Below are 23,148 nucleotides of genomic sequence, written 5' to 3' on the forward strand. Positions count from 1 at the left end.
GAATGCAAATTGCCGTCATTAATATCTACCAAATGTTTGTGGGGTGCTATGCCTTGTCTAGACTGTGTGAAGTATAGGTCTATTTAAGCCACTTGCCTTCAACATGCCTAAAGAGATCATAAGGACTTTAGAAGGTCTTTGTAGACTTGAAATTCCAAGAAATTGGGCCTAACTGTGAATTCTAGGGCTCAACAGTGCTGTTACTATCCTAAGACACCTCCCAAGGCAGCAGCTGCTCCCCAAACTCATCTCCTTTCTCCCCTAGACACACAGCTAGGCTACATCTCTCAGCCTCTTTTGAAGTTTTCTGTAGTAATATAACAGTTCTGACCAATGGAGAGTGGGCAGAGTAACATATGTCATACCTACGCCTGTCCCTAAAACCTCTCCCAAGCAATTCTCCATTCCCTCCCTTGCTTCCCCCCATTCACTAGTTAGATGTCAGCACCAGGGAAGACTTTAGAAATCACATGTTGAGGATGGAGTCTCTGTTAGCTGGGGTCCCTGAACAACAACCGGGAGCAGAGTCATCGCCACCCTTTCCTGCTGCCAAAACTGAGCTACACGAGAGTGAGAAGTACGTTTTCGTTGCATTAAACCACTGAGAGTTAGGAGTTTATTAGTTACAGCAGCCAGCATTACCTTAACTATTAAAGCTCTCCAGGAGGTCTTTTCTCAATAAAAAGGGGCCTTACTTTGCCAAACTGTACCCAGGAAAATCCTGTCCTAAAACGCAAAATTAAACACCTGGGCACATCCTTTCCCCTGGGTCTTGTTGGGAGGCAGCAGGACGCAGAAGAGTTCAAATTTGGGCCATTGTAAGCAAATGGACCCATTTTTATTTTCCTACATTTGCTAGGGGTAAAAAGTCTTCTTGCCTATCACTTCTGCTCTTAATACTAAAACAAACAAACCAACCCAAAAAGCAAACAAAAAAAGCCAACAGTGATGAAATAATCTACAAACATAAAAGGGAAACTCCAGCAATTATCTGAATATCTTGGAGTCCTTTTGATTCATTTCCAATGTCTCTCACAGTCTCACCTTTGCATACCATCCTTGCTGTCTAGAAATTACAGAATTTTTGGATTAGAAAAGGCCTAAAAATCAGTTAAAAATCTAGGAAAGGAAACTGTCACCAGGCACATATCTGAGATCAGAGATCCTAAGTGGTAGAGTTAGGGTTACAAACTCAGGTTCCTACACCGAGAAGAGTGCTTTACTTCTTGCATTTCAATAACTAGTCTCCAGCCACCAGTCTCTGCCATCTTAATCAATCTGCCCAATGCACCCCAAACCGACCCCATCTAAACCCTGGCTTTGGCCATGTTGCTTCCTTCCTCCAATGACTCCCAGGCTCCTGAGTGCCCACAGGATGCCCTCCAAATGCCTTCACCTGGTAATCAAGCCCCTTCATGCCCAAGCTGCCTTTCCCACCGTGCCTCCCACGCAAGGTCCTCCCCGCTTTTATAAGCTATAAGTTTAAGATGGCACATGTGATCGATGAACCGTGAAGGCTGGCACTACGTGAAGAGACTTTAGCGTAACCAAATAAAATGGAGCCTGAAGTTACACCAACACAGGCAATGATACGTGTAATCATCATTGTGCTATGTAGTAATTATGTATAAATGATTGTAACTGGTATTTCTTTTGCACAGCTAAAACCTGGTACTGCTGGGTTTACTGTCAGGAGGGTGGGAGAACACTTGGAATGCGAAATTGCTGGGATGCAGCTCGGAAAGGAAGCCAGTTCCTCGCTCTCCATACTTTTTCAGCAAGAAGTGCTCAGAACCAAGAGTTCCAGGATTGAGACCCATAAAATTCCAACAGAAATAGGAACCTCCAGAGACAGAAAGACCTGAGGTGCAAATCCCAGCTCGGCAACTCACTAGGCAAGTTATTTAAGTATTCAACATTGAGACTCAGTTTCCTCCTCTGAAAAATGGGCACAATAATACCTCTTGGTCATGGCATGAGAGTGTGAAATAATGCGTATCATACATTTGGCACAGGCCTGGTGTACAGTGCGCACTTCATAAATGGAAGTTATTAACATCTCTTCCCTGCCGCCCTGCCATCCCCTTCCCCGGGCTGCCAAGCAGGTTTGGACCCCAGCCCTGCCCACAAGTGGAAATCTGCTGTGTTAACTATTGGCTCACTTCTGCTCCCAAGCATCCTGTCTGTGGCTAAAGCGAGGTTGGGAGTTGGGAGAGACGGAAGCACAGACGTGAGGGAATGAGATAATGTCAGTCCTTTCGGAGGGCAGGCTTGCAAGGGCACGGTCGCTAACACTGGGGATGGGGAGGAAGGAAGGGAGGAAGCAGCAAAGCAAAGGCGGTAAGCAGTCCAAGGACAATCTCGGCGGCACCACAGCCGTGTCCGCAGCTGCCTCTGGCCCTGCTTCACTGCCAAAGCCTAGCTATCCTTTAATTCCTGCCAAGGCTCCTGTCCCCCCATCTCACTTGCTGTCCTGAGGGTGATGGGGAAAAGGCAAGTACTGAAGAGGCCCTTTGCTATCCTGGAAAGGGGAGGTCAGCTCCTAACGTGGCTAGTTATCATTCTGAATCAATTTCCTATTCATTCCACATGTTGTTATCAAACACCCCACACCAGGTGCCAAGCTAAGCCCAAACCCCACCAGGAAACTGGGTTCTACATGGGCCCGACACTAACACAGACGTGATATGGGTTACATAAGACGTTCCCCCCATAGAACACTAGTCTATGGGGAGATAGTTTCCAAGTTCTAAATGAGTGGCTTGGAAAAGAACTTTGGAAACATAGAATGTACATAGTAGGATGGTAAATTAAGGATAGACGTAGCAAGACAAGTGTAGGAAGCGTTTCTGCTTCTCCTCGGGAAGCATGACATTTTTTTCAAATATTCGTGTTTGGTGCACAGCAGAAAGTAATCAAAAGTCTCCACTGCCAACAGATGTCATTTCCTAAAAAACAACCTAATCTCATTGAATCTCCTCTGAATAGAGACCATGCTGGCTGTCTACTGCCCACTGGATGCTGTTTAAACTCCTTAACATGCTATTCCAGGTCTTGTGCAAATGGACCTGATACCTACCTTTCCTCTCTGGCCTGCCCCATTTCATCCTAGGCTCTGGCCACAGTTCCTTCCGTGAACATGCAAAACTCCCTCACATTGCTGAGCACTTCCACAAGCTTGCTGCTCCCTCTGTCTGACTTGCCTTTCCCACAGGCCTCCCCTCTTTCTTTTTCCCCTTAATATGAAGAGGGAAGTCTATTTCTGCATGGTTAACTTTAGAAAGGAATCATTTATAAACTGGGTCCTTGGTGGGCTATCTAAGAAAAGGTCCTCTCCTGTGGGTAACCGAAGGGAAACATTTAGAATGGCATGCTTGAGGCAAGAATTTTGCACACTTCACTGTGGGAGGCCAGCGTACCCAACCTGATAGCCCAGTAGAGACCATCAAAAAATGGATTATTAAGGAAATACAATTAGGGAGCTACTAAATCCTCTCAAATACAAGCAAAGCCTAATCCAGCAGGTAAGCCCACAGGCATCCAGTGGGATAGGCCGGTTTCTCCTCTGCCACACAAGCAGCCCATATTTAAACCTGTTGTTATATATATATATTTTAAGTCAATTGATCATTCCAATAAATGTGTAATAAATTTGTTCAGGAGGAAAGAGATTAAGCCTGTGATTTCCATGAGCAGAAGTTTAATATTTATCAAGGCACAGATTGATAGGGTGAAGGAAATCACATTTTGAGGGAAGTGGTTCCTGAATGATAAATATGCTAAAATAAGTTTCAAACACAGTGTTGGAAGCATGAAATCAAAACATACTTGCCATATACATTAAGAGAAAAGAAGTTGCAACAAGGATTATATACTTTTAAATGAAAAAAATATTTGCAAAGGTAGATGAGCTTCAGAACGTTTCAGATGCACACAAAAGCCCCCCCTCCCACAAGTAGATTCTTGTAATTGATGCTAGTGCACAGTTTGAATGGGAACAGTTGAATCCCCCCCTACACACTGTGCTGAGTCCCTCTTTTAAATAGAAACTGAGGGATGTTTATTTGGTGAGTATTCAAAGAAAAAAATAAAAAGGCAATACTGGAAGTCCATTTTGCTCATCATGAATCCTACAAATTCTCCTTCCATATCCTTCATCCGTTTTCATCTTTCCTAACAGAAGACTGTCAGGGATACTCAGTTCTTGCCTAAGGCCCTACCTAAGCCATGCCAATCTTCAAACAAAAAGCAGCTTTTCACTGGAGATCTTTACTAAAAGAGTGGGTTGAAATGTCCTTACTTGAACCTAAAAGCTTAATGAGTCTTGGTGCCAAAGAGCTGGGGACAGGCCAAGTCAGTGAGGCTAGTTGTGATTTGGCAGAAAGACAAGGGAGAACCCTACATAGGAGGCCTATCAAATTCTTAACCAGTCCACTAAGGCCAAAATCAGTAAGGGCAAAAGGACCCAAGTTTGCTGAGATTTAAGTGAGCATCTGGGTTAGAGAAAGAGCTCTAGATGAAGAGCTGGAAGACACTGTGCTCTACAACCTGGGGTCTCCATCTCATCATCAACAAGGGAGTGGTGGGACCATCTGATCCAGGTTGTTCACCTACTGCAGTTACAGAGAGGATAAAATAAGGGAAGGGTTTGTGAATACTGAACAAGGTAATGGTGACTGGAAGACACCAGTCTGGAATCGCCAACCACTGGGGTGACCATGCACACACACACACCCCCCGACGTGCATGTGCGTACATACATACATACATCCGTACCTACGTACATACAGTTAGCTGAGGACTGTCCCAGGTTTCGTTTGTTGTTCCAGCATCTCAGCTGATTAACACCTTCTTTCACTCTCAAAAGCGTTTTGTTTGATATATGGTCACTTCACTATTAAGCCATTGGGTCTAACTAATCTCATCTCCTTATCAATAGTTGAGGAAAATACTCCATGTATAGTTTATATTAGATAAGGTCTCTAACAATAGCCTATTGAAATGATGCAAAAGCATGAGCCAGAGCTCAGACCATCAAGTCAAATCATGATCAGTTGATTGGCAGTTCCCAGAGATGGCTATTAACTGACAAAAGTCTTCAGTGCCTCCCTCTACCAGTGAGACAGGACTTTTTGGAGCTGACCTCTGCCAGGGCCATGCAATACAAGTGACCTCCAGCTCCTTAGAAGTCTTCTTAGCTTCCTTGGTTTCCATGACACCACGCTCCCTGGGTTTTCTCTCGTCTCTCTGATAGCCTCTCTGTGAGCTTCTCTTTCTCTCATCTCTGACCAGGGAGAAGAATTCCTCAAACTGGAACCTTGCTCTGCTGCTCTTTCTTGATGTGATCTTTCCCTTAGAGAGACTGTCATATATCACAGCTTAACCCTGATGTCCACCCATGGCTGGCAAGTCCAATTCAAATAAGTTAAATCCATCATCTCACCCCTAAGTTCTGCCTTTGTCCCCAGTAGCCTACAGGACTCTCTGCCTGAGTGGACTGTCTGTACCCTAAACTCAGTCTGCCCAAACTGAAATCATGACCTCTCCCACCAAATAAAGGACCCCTTCCAACTTGCAGCAAGGGCCCACCCTGCTTGTCATTAACAACTGAAACGCTGAAGTGATATTTTAGTCTTTTCTTTCATTCATCTATCCCTATACCCTACCAAGTCCTGTTGATCTCTTTTAAATTCCTCTTGTTTTCATTGCTCTGGAGATCACACCCAAAACTCCTTTTGTGGTTTCAAGGCCCTGTGCAATCTTTTTTTTTTTTTTTGCAGTATGCGGGCCTCTCACTGTTGTGGCCTCTCCCATTGCGGAGCACAGGCCCCGGACGCACAGGCTCAGTGGCCATGGCTCACGGGCCCAGCCGCTCCGCGGCATGTGGGATCTTCCCGGACCGGGGCACGAACCCGTGTCCCCTGCATCGGCAGGCGGACTCTCAACCACTGCGCCACCAGGGAAGCCCGCCCTGTGCAATCTTGATCCTGCCTACTTCTCTTCTTCATCCATCCTCAACTCATATCATTGTCCTCCCTGTTTTCTACAGTTTCACCAAGTAAGTCTTCTTGCAACTCCTCTAGTACGTGGAGCTTCTATCTTAAGAATCTCAAACATGTTTTTCTCTCAGCTAGAACATGTTTCCTCCCTCCTTTCACCTCTCTTCCCTCTTTCTGGGCCAATTTCTGCTCTTCATTCAGGTCTCTACCTACATGTCACTTCCTCAAGGAACTCTGAGGTTAACTTACCACATGGGGTCAGGATTTAAATTCCAGATCTGATCAGGATGCCCCAGTTACACGATGTTATGGCATAGTTTACTAGTGTCTATAGTAACTTGCCACACCTGTAAGCAGGTTCTTAAAAAGGTTAATTGGATGAAAAAAGAGACACCTCCTGCCCCGACCCCCTGCCAGGCAGATCTCCCCTATGTTTGCCAAACACATCATCCTCATTCCTGTCCCCAAACCTTTCCCCCACTCTTGTTCCTGTGTAGTCTGCCCTCTCTTTCCCTCAGCCTTTTCTCACCTTAAGTAAAGATGTAACATCTCTCCAATAACTGTCTCCCAAACTACAACAATCTCCCCTTGTTTAACTTCCATTAAATTTGGGGATTAAATCTTAGTCACTTTTGCATTTACTCATACACTGGTTTACACACTAACCACTGCTTTGTGTGTGCGTCAATGCCCAAGCCCATTATAAAACTCTTGAAGATCAAGGATCAAGCCTTACACTCCCTTTTTATGCCCCTCGGTGCCTAGTGTGGGGCTGTGCAGAGCAGAGTCAGTATCCAGTAAGTCCTCCGTGTGACAAAATGTCTCCACGGGAAGCTACGCCATCAGCTCCCAACCTGTCCTAGAAGATGAGTGCGTATCCATGGCACACCACATCTTATGTTGAAATCAGGACAAGAATCTAAGACAAGCCCTCCTTCTTAGAATAAGCAGCTCATTCATCGGCAATGATACAGACAAGTATTTGCCAACAGGTTTCTTATCTTCCAAAAATTATTTCAGCAACATAAGAACTGAGACAAAAATCCACTGAGACATTCTTTATTGGTCACTTATTGGCAGACCAACATACTCGGACTTTGCATTCCATCAAAACGTGTCTGCAGGACAAACCCCAGAAGTTCACTTCTATGACTCCTAAGAAGATAGAGCTATCATGGAGAATCTTATAGGTAAAGAAAGCAGAAACTTCCATCTGTTGAACTCCCAGTCTTCAGGGATGGGCCCATTCTTTATGTAAAATTGTGTGTGTGTGTGTGTGTGTGTGTGTGTGTGTGTCTGTGTCTGTGTCTGTGTCTGTGTCTGTGTGTCTGTGTCTGTGTGTGTCTGTGTGTGTGTGAAGGAGAGGGAGGGGTAGAGTGTGGAGGGAAGGAGAGAAGAGGAGAAGGGAGAGAAACAGGATAATACTGATGATGACAGCAAAAAAATTGGGAGAAAGTTAATGATCTAATGAGGATTAAATTGCCTAGGTAGAACTCTTACTACTGGACTCAATTTATCCAACAGCTGTTTGTAACAGATGTATTGTGTGCCAGACCAGTGTCCAAGGGGGGAAATCCGAAGATAAATAGAAGAGGTCTTCAGGAAGCTTTCAATCTGGTACAGGAAGGAGACGTGGGATAAAGAGGTCGAGCGCTGTGACAACAGCTAGTGCGGAGGCTGTACAGGTACTTAGACGCCAGGGAGGAACCCACTAACTCTGCCCAGAGTGTTCTGGAACAACTTCCCAGAGAAAGAAACCACAACATACTGGAGGAAGCAGGAGGAAATGACGTCACCACAGAGGTCCAGGCCACTGTTTTCAAAACAATCGCTCTCAGCCTTGAGCTCTGACAGCCAAAGTTCATTATTCACAGATGATCAAGTTTGTAAGGGACCCAAATGTTCTTGCCCAGTTTTTGATCACAGGCTAGGCAAAAGGAGCTAGGAAGTAAGCCTCCAGTTGGTTCATCCTGTGGCTTGCTGGCAGCCCAGTGAGAGAGCTGATGGGTGCACAGTGACACAGAGTTGCACTGACTGTGTCATATTTATAATTGACTTTAGGCCTATCTCCAACAATAATAATGAAAATGGCGAGCGATCCGGGATGCCAGCCCAGCGCCAGACACCGCTGAGCGGTTCACATATTCTCTCACTGGAATCTCTCAAGTATCTTATGAGGTATGAATTTTCCCCATTTCATGGACAAAAGGAGAAAAGCTAACATTTAAGTGCCTGCTATGTTACAAGCACTAAAGAGTTTATACACATTATCAATTCATTTACTCCTCTGAACAGCCCCATGAATTAGGTATACTTATATCTGGTTTTATAGATGAGGAAACTGGGGTTCAGGGAGGTGAGGTAACTTGCCTAAGGACACACAGGAGGCAAATCTAGGATCTGGACTGGCCACTAGGTTGAAGCATATGAAATCACATTATCTGACTGGTTTTGTTCTACTAATACAACAATTGCATTGGATTCAACCTAGGAGTTCCCAAATCCATTCACTTTCCACTATGCTCTCCATAAACAGATTTGAACTGGCTTTTGTTAAATATATATTCTTGGATAGTAACCAAAAAGAATGAAAAGGGTGAGGCAAGGATGTGAAACCAAACCACAGAGAACAAAGGAGAGCGTATACACTGCAACTAGATGCAATTATTATTATTATCATTTTACTGTACTAACTGTATCTCTTTCTGTCTATGCCTCTTTTGTCCTGAAGCATTTGCGTATAGTTGTAGGGTATATGGAGTATCATTACATTATTCTTGTCACTTCTCCGTAAGTTTAAAATTTTTCAAACTAAAAAGTTGGCGGGGTGGGGTGGACTTGTAAAGAGACTCATGAGAAAACCTTTCTTGAAAAGGTATTTGATTTCCCCAAATAGCGCTTTGCACTGCCTGAACTACTTAACTTTATGAGGGTAAGCAATTCACATCCAAAATTAAGTCCATAGTCCTCATGGGCTGGCAAATTCTTTCTGTAAAGGACCAACAGGTAGTAAACATTTTTAGGCTCTGTGAGCCCCATACAAACTCTTGCTTTGTGTCGATTTGTTTTGTTTTTTTGTTTACAACTCTTTTAGAATGTAAAAACCGTTCTTAGCAAGAAGGAAGGCCTGCACAAAAACAGGACATGGGCCAGAATTTGCCAACTCCTGATACAGATGGAATTCCATAGCGTTCTATCTATATAATAAAGTCTTAGGAAAACAAGTCAGAAACTTTCCTTTCTGGAATATTTCACAACAGTCTCTCTGATCTGGGTTCAGGGAACTAGACAACAGTCATTACTGGCTCCATACTGGGAGTGGCTTCCTTAGGGAATAGTCTTTGCAGCCTTTCTTTTAAATTCTTAAGTCCCCAAGTACACAATGCGGTATTCATTTAACATTTCTAAAAGCATGACACTTGTCACACATTTGCAGCTTTGTCAAACTTTGACCCTAGGCCATTTAGTTAATGCTCAGCGGAGAGCTCACATCGTTTGAGCATTTAACCTCCAAACTCCAACTACACACACTTGGCAAAAACAACAGAGGAAAAGAGAGACAGAGCAAAAATACATCTACTATAATTCTATCTGGCACAGGCACTCTATTTTATTCTTGCCATTAGTTATACATTTATGCATAAGTATTACTGTTTTCGGGGGTACATGTGCGAGGGCAAGTGTACTGCATTTCACAGGCGAAGTAAAAGAGCTCCCAGGGCGATTCTGAGGCTACTCAATTTCCATCTTATGTGCTGCCTGGAGGTGCCAGTCTTTTCTCTCTCCTATCTCTGTAGTCTTTAGTACAGGTCGACCAACCTCATTTGTCGCCATCAAGTTTGGACAGGTCTTACCTAAGGATACTGAAACCCCTACACTGTCCGCCGACCATAGCCTCCTACCCCCTCAGCTCTCTCACGCCCTCCCTCTCACTGGACTTGCCTTCTTGTCTTAAGAGGGTCCTCCAGACCCTTGATGCTTATATTTTTCCAAGACCACCAACCCCACACAGTCCTCCTTCTTCCTCTGTCCAGCTGAGACGCCGTGGTTACCCTCTGTACTACATTTCTCCCCAAACTCCAGGTTTTCCGGCACCAACTCCATCCCACCGCCACCACCCAACCTCTTGCTTTTCTCTCCCATTAAAATCCCAACTCTGGACACAGGACAATGATTAAGAGCAAAAGCAAAGGAATCAGACTTCTGAATTTAAATCTTTCTCATCTGGTACAACCTTAGCCTAGTTATTTAATCTCTGTACCTCAGTTACTTGCTCTGAAAAATGGGTATCATAATAGTCCTTGTAGGCCACAGGTAAGTTTAGAATCGGGCTGGCAAGAGGAAAACCAGACCCCAGGCCCAGAATATGCCCTTCTGTTTGAGAAGAACTGTGAGGTTTTTTTCAGACTCATAAACAACCACGATATTTTTTTTAACATCTTTATTGGGGTATAATTGCTTTACAGTGGTGTGTTAGTTTCTGCTTTATAACAAAGTGAATCAGCTATACGTATATCCCCATATCTCCTCCCTCTTGCATCTCCCTCCCACCCTCCCTATCCCATCCCTCTAGGTGGTCACAAAGCACCGAGCTGATCTCCCTGTGTTATGCGGCTGCTTCCCACTAGCTATCTATTTTACGTTTGGTAGTATATATAAGTCCATGCCACTCTCTCACTTTGTCCCAGCTTACTTCCCCCCCCCCCCTCCGTGTTCTCAAGGACATTGTGTCCTTGAGAACATTGTGTCCCCTGGTTCTTTACGAACCAGGACATTTTCAGTGAACAAACAGCGTGGTGTTTCTCCACGATGGCAACCAACATTTAGAGCCAATCCAACTCAGAAGAGGTGAACTGCCAGTTTTCAAAATTTGAAAATATAGAGAGTTCTTATGTTTTCAAGTATTGCTACATGGGTGGTGGTTGAGAGTTAGAACTTCTCAATCACCAGCATCCACAAAACTCTCTCTGGTTCTACAGCGTGGCACAGCCTTAGGTATTCTCATCTACTCTCCAAAGAGAACCCTCACTTTCCTGAGACTCTCCAAACTGGGTTTCCTGCCTTTCAGGCCCTACCGTCAGCCCACCCCATGCCTGGAACAGTGCAAGTCCCCCTCCTTGTCAGGTTAGTCTCTGGATACGAGTCCTGGCAAAACACACTTGCTAATCTCAGTCTGCAGCAGCCCAATACGCTCCGGTTCAGATCACACTTAGCCACGCCCCCATCCCTGACAAAAAGGAGAGGGAGATCTTCTCCTTCCACTGTCCCGACCTTCAGCGCATTCAGCTCCTGAGTCTTACTTCTGTCTCTCATTGTGCTGTGGGCCCTGCACTTAGAACTCTGTCTGCATCTTGCTGGTCTGGCTGCTGTCCCAGCCTTCTCTCCAAGGCTCGGCTGGGACTCATGCTGCTGGCTTGCAGGACACCAATGCGGTTCATTCCACCTTCACAAACTCTGCACCAGGACTGCCAGATGGAGTCCCACGGGGAAGCCAGGACTTGACCCTGGTCCTCAGACTCCTTCAAATACGCCAGGGGGTCTAATTCTCTGTGGTTAGAGGAGTTAAACAATAACTCACTTGTCCTGGGTTTTATCCTACCTACCCAGACAGTAACATTTGTCCACATCCTCTGTGTTGGCCATTTCCCTCAGCTCACCCGCAGGCTGTCAGCAGTCAAAACCCTTTATTTATTTAAAGAGGCTCCTGGTTATAATCTGTGCCTCCATGCTGTCTAACCATACTATTTCCTAACCATGGCCTGGACCTAAACCCCACCTCTCCACCTCTCAACAACCCAAACATTCATTAATGTGTTTGTAAAAGGCCAACAGTTCGTGCCACTCCACACGAGAGACTCCATCCTCCAACTCAGCATCAACTGGGTAAGAAACAAAGTCCATGTGGGCAGATGTCTCTGGATCCAAAGCCTTGTCTTCAGACAAGCCTACCTAATCCAAAGGGAGTCAAGCGATATTATTCTATAACAGATTTACTCATATGATGGAGAGGTGGACGCCTATAAGAATCTTTGGAGCTAATGTTAGGAAAACAAAAGTTGGTACCAAAGACCCACTTCAACAGACTTAAGAGAGCATGATGCACATGAATTACATCAGATTCTGGCTCATCTGTTAACATCAGGAGAGGGCTAAGCCCAGAATCATTGGAGGAGCAGATGCTAGAACACAAGAGAAGTATTTAGAGCCTGTCTGAGTTTGTCTCCGTGAGATGCTAAACTAATTATGGTTTACCTAAGAGATGAGCTCTGATTTAGATTTAATAAAGGGAGAAGAGGTGGTGAGGAAAGTAAAGTATGAGAAGAGGGGAGAGACTCCACAGGAAAGAAGGTATGGAAACAGAAATCAGGGGGTGTACAGGCTTCCCTGGTGGCACAGTGGTTAAGAATCCACCTGCCAATGCAGGGGGATCTTCTGGGAAGATCCCACATGCCGCAAAGCAACTAAGCCTGTGCGCCACAACTACTGAGCCTGCTCTCTAGAACCTGTGAGCCACGACTACTGAGCCCACGTACCGCAACTACTGAAGCCCGCGCACCTAGAGCCTGTGCTCCGCAACAAGAGAAGCCACCGCAACGAGAAACCCGTGCACCACAACGAAGAGTAGCCTCCGCTCGCTGCAACTAGAGAAAGCCCGCGTGCAGCAACGAAGACCTAACGCAGCCAAAAATAAATAAATTTATTTAAAAAAACAAAAGGAAGAAATCAGGGGACGTAAATTTCTCTTTGAAGAAAGAAAGGCAGTGGAGAGCAGAAAAAATAAACACTGACATGAACTATGTTGAAAATTGCTGCATAATAATCAACATTTGTACAGCAAATGTAATTTTTTAAAGCACCTTATCCACATTATCCTCTTGAAATTCACGAAAAACTTATGAAATAGGCAGGAGTTGTAAACTTTTTACTACCCCTTTAAAGAGAAACAAATGAGACTCAAGGAGGTTATATGATTTAAGGGGTGAAGAAAGGATTTGAGTCTCTATAGCTCAGGCTCCAAAACCCCTGCTCTTTCAACTACTTCGGTGGATCTCAAACAATATTCTGCAAGTCCCAAGATAAGAGTGCATTCTATGTGATTCCATTCACATGAAGTTCAGGATAAGGCAAAATAGATGCTATGGTGATAGAAATCAGAACAGTGCTTTTCTATAGGTGGTTGACATTGACTGGGAAGGGACATGAGAGAGCTTTGTGCTCTATATTTTGCTCAGGGTGTAGGTTACATGAATGTACACAGTTTACAAAATCCACTGGGTTGTATATCTAGGAGCTGTGCATTTCATGCATGTACATTTCAACTCAATAAAACAAAAATCAGTTATCCAAATGACAGAACCTATCAAATGAATTCAAAATACAAAATCTTGATTTGAAGTTTATGTCCATCGCTCTATAAGTATTAAGGCTCTAGCTTATTTTGTGTCTGGAAGCACTTCACAGAAAGCTCTTGAATCCATCATCACAGGAGCACTCTATGACAAAGCCCAGGTTCAAAACACAAAAATTGAACACTGCAGTTATTTTGTCAACAGCACAAATTAAATATATTCAAAATACCTCAGGGAAGTAGGCCTAGTGAGGAAGATTGCCTGGCATGTTTCAAGATGTTGTCAGTAAATAGAAAGCCCTGCTTTTACTTGGCACAAGCTGTTTTTGTTTGGAGGGAATAAGGGGAGAAAAGCTGCTTTTTTTTTACCACAACTTGGTCCACAACCTTCCAATTACTTGGGCCTGAATTCCTACATTGTAAAAGTTGGCTGGAACTGAGTAGCAGCTACCAGATATTCCTTCTTTAACTAATTTGAAATTGCCAAGGTCCCCACCACTCCCTACTGCCCCAAGGCTACTTATCTTTACTGCCTAACCCACCTAAGTGATTTGTTTTTGAATTTCAGATTCAAACTGTGAATAAATTCAAAACAAACACTATAAGTTTTTCAGACAAACTGAATAGCATTAATGATTTTTCTTGAATAAAACCAACTGAATATAGGCTATACTTACTCGCAGAGAAGGATTCCATTTTCTAACCCTGTCCGAAAATCTTTATCACCAAAACTTCTGCCAGTTACTTGCTGGAAAAGAAAAAAAGAAAAACAGAGCATAAATTTTTCTTTTTTAATCAGGAAGCTCAGTGATTTTTTTCCAAGATATTTCAAGAGACTTGAAATAACTGGTGGCACTCCAAGAATGGGAAAAATCTGTTAGGTCTGAATTTCCTTTCCATGTGTAGCTTTGCTTAGATCAGCTAATCTTAAATTTAGACCATTTCTTTGAAGTTTTTTTTCCTATCCAATACCTTAAAAAATATCTGTTCTTCCTGATAAGGATATTACTTTTGGGGTTTGGCCATGATAAGTCAAGGCCACAGCCTCTTTCATCCTGAGGGTCCAACCCACACTTTCAAAAAAGCCTGCAGAAAGCACCACCTAAGGGTAAAGTATCTATTTGTTAAAACATTAAGGGGGCAGAGGAGAGGAGGACACAGACCCCCTGACCTTGAGAGACTAACATCAAGACTGGATGGAGAAAAGCCAATATCCATACTAACATGGTGTGAAAAAGGAAAATAAAAGCTGGCAAAGAATGAACTGTGCTGTGTCTGATAAAAACACAGTACTGATGGCCTTTCTTGATGCCTCTGGCTCTCAGCAGCCCTTTGGTCTGGGCACCAGGGCATTCATTTTTTCCTTCAGTAAATATTTATTGAGCATCTACAATATGCCAGGTAAATATGCATGCTATAAATCCTAAAGCAACCTCTAAAATAGCAAAATTTTTAAATATAGCTAATAAGCCAAGAAAGGAGATTAAATGGAATTATAAAAAAGATACTCTAACCATAAAAAAGAAAAAAGTAAAAGGGAATACAGAATAGATGGAATAAACAGAAAGCAAATAGCAATATTATAGACTTAAACCTAACCATGTCCATCAGAGCATTAAACAAAAATGGTGTAAACATCTCCAATTAAACTAAAGAGATCATCAGATTGGATTAAAAAAGCAAGACCCAACTATGTGATGCCTACAAGCAATGCACTTTAAATACAAAGATACGAATAGGCAAAAATAGAATAGAATAAGATATACCGTGCTAACACTAATCAAAAGAAAGCTAAAGTGGTTGTATTAACTTCTACAATAAAGAATAATACCAGGGACAGAGAAAGTCATCTTAAAACAAAGGGTTTAGGTCATCGGGAAAATAATTCTAACACTTTTACACCTAATTTGTTTTTTTAAAAAAAGCTTCAAGATACATAAGCCAAATCAGATAGATCTGCAAGAAGAAATAGACAAATTCACAACTAGAGTCAGAGATTTAATATCTCTCTTTGATAACTGATAGAATAAGCAGATAGAAAATCAATAAGGATAAAGAAGGCTTGAATAACACTATCAACCAAATTGACTTAATTGACATTTCTAGAATATTCCACCCTACAACCACAGAATGAACATAATTCTTAAGTTCACAATGAACATTTATTGAAATAGACCAGTTTCTGGGTCAGAAAACTAGTCCCCAAAAGCTTAAAAGAATTTAGTACATAAAAAGAAAGTTATCTAACCACAATGGAATTAAATTAGAGATTAACAACAGAAATGTCTGAAAAAAATCCCTAACCCCAAGTAATACAATTCTAAACAACCCATTGATCAAAGAAGAAATCAAAAGAAATTAGAATGTATTTCGTAGAGAAAGAATATGGCAATATAAAAATGTATGGAAAGATGCTAAAACAGTATATGGGGGAAATATATGGCACAAAACACCTATATATCAGAAAAAAGATCTCATATCAATGATTTCTGCTCCCACCTTAAGAACATTAAGCCCAAATTAATCAGAAAAAAGGAGAATTTATAGGAGTTGAAATCAATCAAGTAGAAAACCAAAGACTGACAGAGAAAAAAAATCAACAAAATCAAAAGCTATTTAGGACCAGAAACTGCTGCAGTTCTCAGCCATGGTTAATAGTTGTTGTCAAGAGGATCCCAGGGCTCCTTGCTGGAGGGATGAGGAGCTGATGGGGACCCGGGGAGGGTTTCTTGGAGTCTCTGTGGAGCCCCTGGGACAGATCTCATAGTGAAGGCTGTAGAATCTTCCTTCCAGCCCCAGAAGCTCTGCTTGAGTCCACAGGCGCCCACCTGACCTCTGGTTCCTGGGAAGAGTGGAGTTGTCAGCAAGAGACCCCGGACGCTGAGGCCCAGGGGGAAGATGCCAGCCAACTGGAATGCTCCTGGCTCTGACTACAGGGGGATGTGAAAACTCCTGTAAGCCGTGTGCCTGACAGGGTCTTGGTGCTCCAGCCTGGTGTCAGGCCTGAGCCTGTGAGATGAGAGAGCTGAGTTCAGGACATTGCACCACCAGAGACCTCATGGTCCCAAGTAATATCAATCAGTGAGAGCTCTCCCAGAAATCTCCATCTCAATGCTAAGACCCAGCTCCACCCAACAGCCAGGAAGCTCCAGTGCTGAACACCCTATGCCAAAAAACTAGCAAGAACACAACCCTATCCATTAGCAGAGAGGCTGCCTAAAATCATACTAAGTTCACAGACACCCCCGAACACACCACTAGACACACCCCACCTACCAGAACACAGGCACCAGTCCCCTCTACCAGGAAGCCCTCACAAGCCACTGAACTAACCTCACCCACTGGGGGTAGACATCAAAAACAATGGGAACCACAAACCTGCAGCCTGCAAAAAAGGAGACGTCAAACACCGTAAGTTAAACAAAATGAGAAGACAGAGAAATGCAGCAGATGAAGGAGCAAGGTAAAAACCCACCAGACCAAACAAATGAAAAGGAAATACTCAGTCTACATGAAAAAGAATTCAGAGTAATTATATAAATACGATCCAAGTCTTGGAAATAGAATGGAGAAAATACAAGAAATGTTTAACAAGGACCTAGAAGAACTAAACAGCAAATAAACAATGATGAACAACACAATAAATGAAATTTAAAATTCTGTAGAAGGAATCAATAGCAGAATAACTGAGGCAGAAGAATGGATAAGTGACCTGGAAGATAAAATAGTGGAAATAACTACTGCAGAGGAGAATAAAGAAAAAAGAATGAAAAGAGTTGAGGACAGTCTCAGAGAACTCTGGGACAACATTAAATGCACCAACATTCGAATTATAGGGGTCCCAGAAGAAGAAGAGAAAAAGAAAGGGTCTGAGAAAATATTTGAAGATATTATAGTTGAAAACTTCCCTAACATGGGAAAGGAAATAGTCAATCAAGTCCAGGAAGCACAGAGTCCCATACAGGATAAATCCAAGGACAAACATGCCAAGACACATATTAATCAAACTATCAAAAATTAAATACAAAGAAAAAACATTAAAAGCAGCAAGGGAAAAGCAACAAATAACATATAAGGGAATCCCCATAAGGTTAACAGCTGATCTTTCAGCAGAAACTCTGCAAACCAGAAGGGAGTGTCAGGACATATTTAAAGTGACAAAAGGGAAAAACCTACAACCAAGACTACTCTACCCAGCAAGTATCTCATTCAGATTCAACAGAGAAATTAAAACCTTTACAGACAAGCAAAAGCTAAGAGAATTCAGCACCACCAAACCAGCTTTACAACAAATGCTAAAGGAACTTCTCTAGGCAGGAAACACAAGAGAAGGAAAAGACCTACAATAACAAACCCAAAACAATTAAGAAAATGGTAATAGGAACATACATATCCATAACTACCTTAAATGTAAATGGATTAAATGCTCCAATCAAAAGACACAGACCGGCTGAATGGATACAAAAACAAGACCCATATATATGCTATCTACAAGAGACCCACTTAAGACCTAGGGACACATACAGACTGAAAGTGAGGGGATGGAAAAAGAGAATCCATGCAAATGGAAATCAAAAGAAAGCTGGAGTAGCAATTCTCATATCAGATAAAATAGACTTTAAAATAAAGAATGTTACAAGAGACAAAGAAGGACACTACATAATGATCAAGGGATCAAACCAAGAAGAAGATATAGCAATTGTGAATATTTATGCACCCAAAAGAGGAGCACCTCAACACATAAGGCAAATGCTAACAGCCATAAAAGGGGAAATCAACAGTAACACAGTCATAGTAGGGGACTTTAACACCCCACTTTCACCAATGGACATATCATCCAAAATGGAAATAAATAAGGAAACATAAGCTTTAAATGACACATTAGACAGGATGGACTTAATTGATATTTATAGGACATTCCATCCAAAAACAACAGAATACACTTTCTTCTGAAGTGCTCATGGACCATTCTCCAGGATAGATCGTATCTCGGGTCACAAATCAAGCCTTGGTAAATTTAAGAAAATTGAAATCTTATCAAGTATCTTTTCCTACCACAACGCTATGAGACTAAATCTCAATTACAGGAAAAAAATACTGTATAAAATACAAACACATGGAGGCTAAACAATACGTTACTGAATAACTGAGAGATCACTGAAGAAACAAAGAGGAAATAAAAAAATACCTAGAGACAAATGACAATGAAAACACGATGACCCAAAACCTATGGGATGCAGCAAAAGCAGTTCTAAAAGGGAAGTTTACAGCAATACAATCCTACCTCAAGAAACAAGAAAAATCTAGGGCTTCCCTGGTGGCGCAGTGGTTGAGAGTCCGCCTTCCGATGCAGGGGATGCGGGTTCATGCCCCGGTCCGGGAAGATCCCGCACGCCGCGGAGCGGCTAGGCCCGTGAGCCATGGCCGCTGAGCCTGTGCGTCAGGAGCCTGTGCTCCGCAATGGGAGAGGCCACAACAGTGAGAGGCCCGCGTACCGCAAAAAAAAAAAAGAAACAAGAAAAATCTCAAATAAACAACCGAAACATACACTTAAAGCAATTAGAGAAAGAAGAACAAAAGAACCCAAAAGTAGCAGAAGGAAAGAAATCATAAAGATCAGATCAGAAATAAATGAAAAATAAATGAAGGAAACAATAGCAAAGATCAAGAAAACTAAAAGCTGGTTCTTTGAGAAGATAAACAATATTGATAAACCATTAGCGAGACTCCTCAAGAAAAAGAGGGAGAAGACACAAATCAACAGAATTAGAAATGAAAAAGAAGTAAAAACTGACAGTGAATAAATACAAAGGATCATGAGAGATTACTATGAGCAACCATATGCCAATAAAATGGACAACCTGGAAGAAATGGACAAATTCTTAGAAAAGTACAACCTTCCAAGACAGAACCATGAAGAAATAGAAAATATAAGCAGACCAATCACAAGCACTGAAATTGAAACTGTGATTAAAAATCTTCCAACAAACAAAAGCCCAGGAGTAGATGGCTTCACAGGTGAATTCTATCAAATATGTAGAGAAGAGCTAACGCCAACCTTCTCAAACTCTTCCAAAGTATAGCAGAGGGAGGAACACTCCTAAACTCATTCTATGAGGCCACCATATACCAAAAGCAGACAAAGATGTCACCAAAAAAGAAAACTACAGGCCAATATCATTGATGAACAGAGATGCAAAAATCCTCAACAAAATACTAGCAAACAGGGCTTCTCTGGTGGCGCAGTGGTTGAAAATCTGCCTGCCAATGCAGGGGACACGGGTTCGAGTCCTGGTCTGGAAAGATCCCATATGCCATGGAGCAACTAGGTCCGTGAGCCACAACTACTGAGTCTGCATGTCTGGAGCTTGTGCTCCACAACAAGAGAGGCTGCAACAGTGAGAGGCCCGCGAACCGCGATGAAGAGTGGCCCCCGATCGCCGCAACTAGAGAAATCCCTCGCACAGAAACGAAGACCCAACACAGCCAAAAATAAATATACAAATAAATAAATAAATAAAATACTAGCAAACAGAATCCAACAGCACATGAAAAGGATCATACACCATGATCAACTGGGGTTTATCCAGGCATGCAAGGATTCTTCAATATATGCAAATCAATCAATGTGATAAGCCATATTAACAAATTGAAGGAGAAAAACCATATGATCATCTCAATAGATGCAGAAAAAGCTTTTGACAAAATTCAACACCCATTTATGATAAAAACCCTCCAGAAAGTAGGCATAGAAGGAACTTACCTCAACATAATAAAGGCCATATATGACAAACCCACAGCCAACATCATTCTCAGTGGTGAAAAACTGAAACTATTTCCACTAAGATCAGGAACAAGACAAGGTTGTCCACTGTCACCGCTATTTTTCAACATAGTTTTGGAAGTTTTAGCCACAGCAATCAGAGAAGAAAAAAAAAATAAAAGGAATACAAACTGGGAAAGAAGAAGTAAAACTGTCACTGTTTGCAGATGACATGATACTATACATAGAGAATCCTAAAGATGCTACCAGAAAACTACTAGAGCTAATCAATGAATTTGGTAAAGTAGCAGGATACAAAATTAATGCACAGAAATCTCTTACATTCCTATACACTAACGATAAAAAATCTGAAAGAGAAATTAAGGAAACACTCCCATTTACCACTGCAACAAAAAGAGTAAAATACCTAGGAATAAGCCTACCTAAGGAGACAAAAGACCTGTATGCAGAAAACTATAAGACACTGATGAAATAGAAATTAAAGATGATACAAACAGATGGAGAGGTATACCATGTTCTTGGATTGGAAGAATCAACATTGTGAAAATAACTATACTACCCAAAGCAATCTACAGATTCAATGTAATCCCTATCAAACTACCAGTGGCATTTTTCATAGAACTAGAACAAAAAATTTCACAATTTGTATGGAAACACAAAAGACCCCAAATAGCCAAAGCAATGTTGAGAAAGAAAAACGGAGCTGGAGGAATCAGGCTCCCTGACTTCAGACTATACTACAAAGCTACAGTAATCAAGACAGTATGGTAGTGGCACAAAAACAGAAATATAGATCAATGGAACAGGATAGAAAGCCCAGAGATAACCCATGCACATATGGTCACCTTATCTTTCATAAAGGAGGCAGTAATATACACTGGAGAAAAGACAGTCTCTTCAATAAGTGGTGCTGGGAAAACTGGACAGCTACATGTGAAAGTATAAAATTAGAACACTTCCTAACACCATACACAAAAATAAACTCCAAATGGATAAAAGACCTAAATGTAAGGCCAGACACTATAAAACTCTTGGAGGAAAAGATAGGCAGAACACTCTATGACATAAATCACAGCAAGATCCTTTTTGACCAACCTCCTAGAGAAGTGGAAATAAAAACAAAAATTAACAAATGGGACATAATGAAACTTCAAAGCTTTTGCACAGCAAAGGAAAACATAAACAAGATGAAAAGACAACCCTCAGAAAGGAGAAAATATTTGCAAACAAAGCAATTGACAAAGGATTAATCTCCAAGATATATAAGCAGCTCATGCAGCTCAATATCACAAAAACAAACAACCCAATCCAAAAATGGGCAGGAGATCTAAACAGACATTTCTCCAGAGAAGATACACAGATTGCTGGCAAATACATGAAAGGATGCTCAACATCACTAATCAGTAGGGAAATGCAAATCAAAAGTACAATGAGGTATCACCTCACACCAGTCAGAATGGCCATCATCAAAATATCTACCAACAATAAATGTTGGAGAGGGTGTGGAGAAAAGGGAACCCTCTTGCACTGTTGGTGGGAATGTGAATTGGTACAGCCACTATGGAGAACAGTATGGAGGTTCCTTAAAAAACTAGAAATAGAAATACCATATGACCCAGCAATCCCACTACTGAGCATATTCCCTGAGAAAACCATAATTCAAAAACGTCATGTACCACAATGTTCACTGCAGCACTATTTACAATAGCCAGGACATGGAAGCAACCTAAGTGTCAATCTACTGATAAACGGATAAAGAAGATGTGGCACATATATACATGGTATATCACTCAGCCATAAAAAGAAGCGAAATTGAGTTATTTGTAGTGAGGTGGATGGACCTAGAGTCTGTCAGACAGAGTGAAGTAAGTCAGAAAGAGAAAGACAAATACCATATGCTAACATGTATATATGGATCTAAAAAAAAAATTGTTCTGAAGAACCTAGGGGCAGGACAGGAATAAAGATGCAGATGTAGAGAATGGACTTGAGGACACGGGGAGGGAGATGGGTAAACTAAGACAAAATGAGAGAGTAGCATTGACATATATACACTACCAAATGTAAAATAGATAGCTAGTGGGAAGCAGCCACATAGCACAGGGAGATCAGCTCGGTGCTTTGTGACCACCTAGAGGGGTGGGATAGGGAGGGTGGGAGGGAGACACAAGAGGGAGGGGATATGGGGATATATATATATACATATAGCTGTTTCACTTTGTTATACAGCAGAAAGTAATACAACATTGTAAAGCATTTATACTCTAATAACGATGTTAAAAAACTCTTTATTTGAGATCAACAAAATTGATAAACCTTTAGCTAATAAATTTGATAACCTTTGGTTTTTAGCCAAAAAAGAAAGACACAAATTACCAATACAAGGAATGACATGCTATCATTACAGATTCTACATACATTAAAAGGATAACAAAGAAATATAAATAAATCTGTGACAATAAGTTCACCAACTTAGATGAATTGAATAAAATTTTTGACACAAGCGTCCATAGTTCACTCAACAAAGAAATAGATAACCTTCCCAAAAGAAAACGCCAGGCCCAGAAGGCTTACCTGGTGAATTACAGCAAATATTTAAGAAAGAAGTAATGCAAATCTACACAAACTCTTCCAGACAGTTGAAGAGAAAAGAATACTTCCCAGTTCATTTTATTAGGGCAGCATTACCGTGATTCTAAAATGAAAGACATTATAAAACAGATAACACACATATACACACAGACACAGACATACACACAGGGGAAATATGTCAACACCATGGTGGGAATCAGATGTGATCTTTACTTTCTTCTTTTAAAGTTTCCCTCTTTTCCTAAAACTTTCTCCAGTTAATACATATTACTTTAACCATCAGAAAAACCAAACAAGGTTTTTCATTTTTCTTTTTTTTTTTTTAAGAGCAGCCCAAGGAAACTAAGCAGTCCCAACTCTTCCTTGTAAATCAGAGTTCAAGTTCTATTATAAGACATCCTCATTACCACTCCCACTAGAAAGGC

General features: G+C 41.7%; 1 protein-coding gene across 6 annotated transcripts in view; it reads right to left on the reverse strand.

Annotated features, from left to right (window-relative positions):
• The window catches only part of LIMCH1 (LIM and calponin homology domains 1), a 341,447-nt gene that overhangs the window by 184,294 nt on the left and 134,005 nt on the right, over nt 1-23,148 (reverse strand). For all 6 annotated transcript variants that reach the window (XM_033425525.2, XM_033425522.2, XM_004268318.3 and 3 more), the window contains exon 2: nt 14,025-14,095. In XM_033425525.2, coding sequence (XP_033281416.2) covers nt 14,025-14,095 — 71 coding nt within the window. The remainder of the gene's footprint in view (nt 1-14,024; nt 14,096-23,148) is intronic.

The sequence above is a fragment of the Orcinus orca genome, chromosome 4, assembly GCF_937001465.1.
Source record: "Orcinus orca chromosome 4, mOrcOrc1.1, whole genome shotgun sequence".
NCBI lineage: Eukaryota > Metazoa > Chordata > Mammalia > Artiodactyla > Delphinidae > Orcinus > Orcinus orca.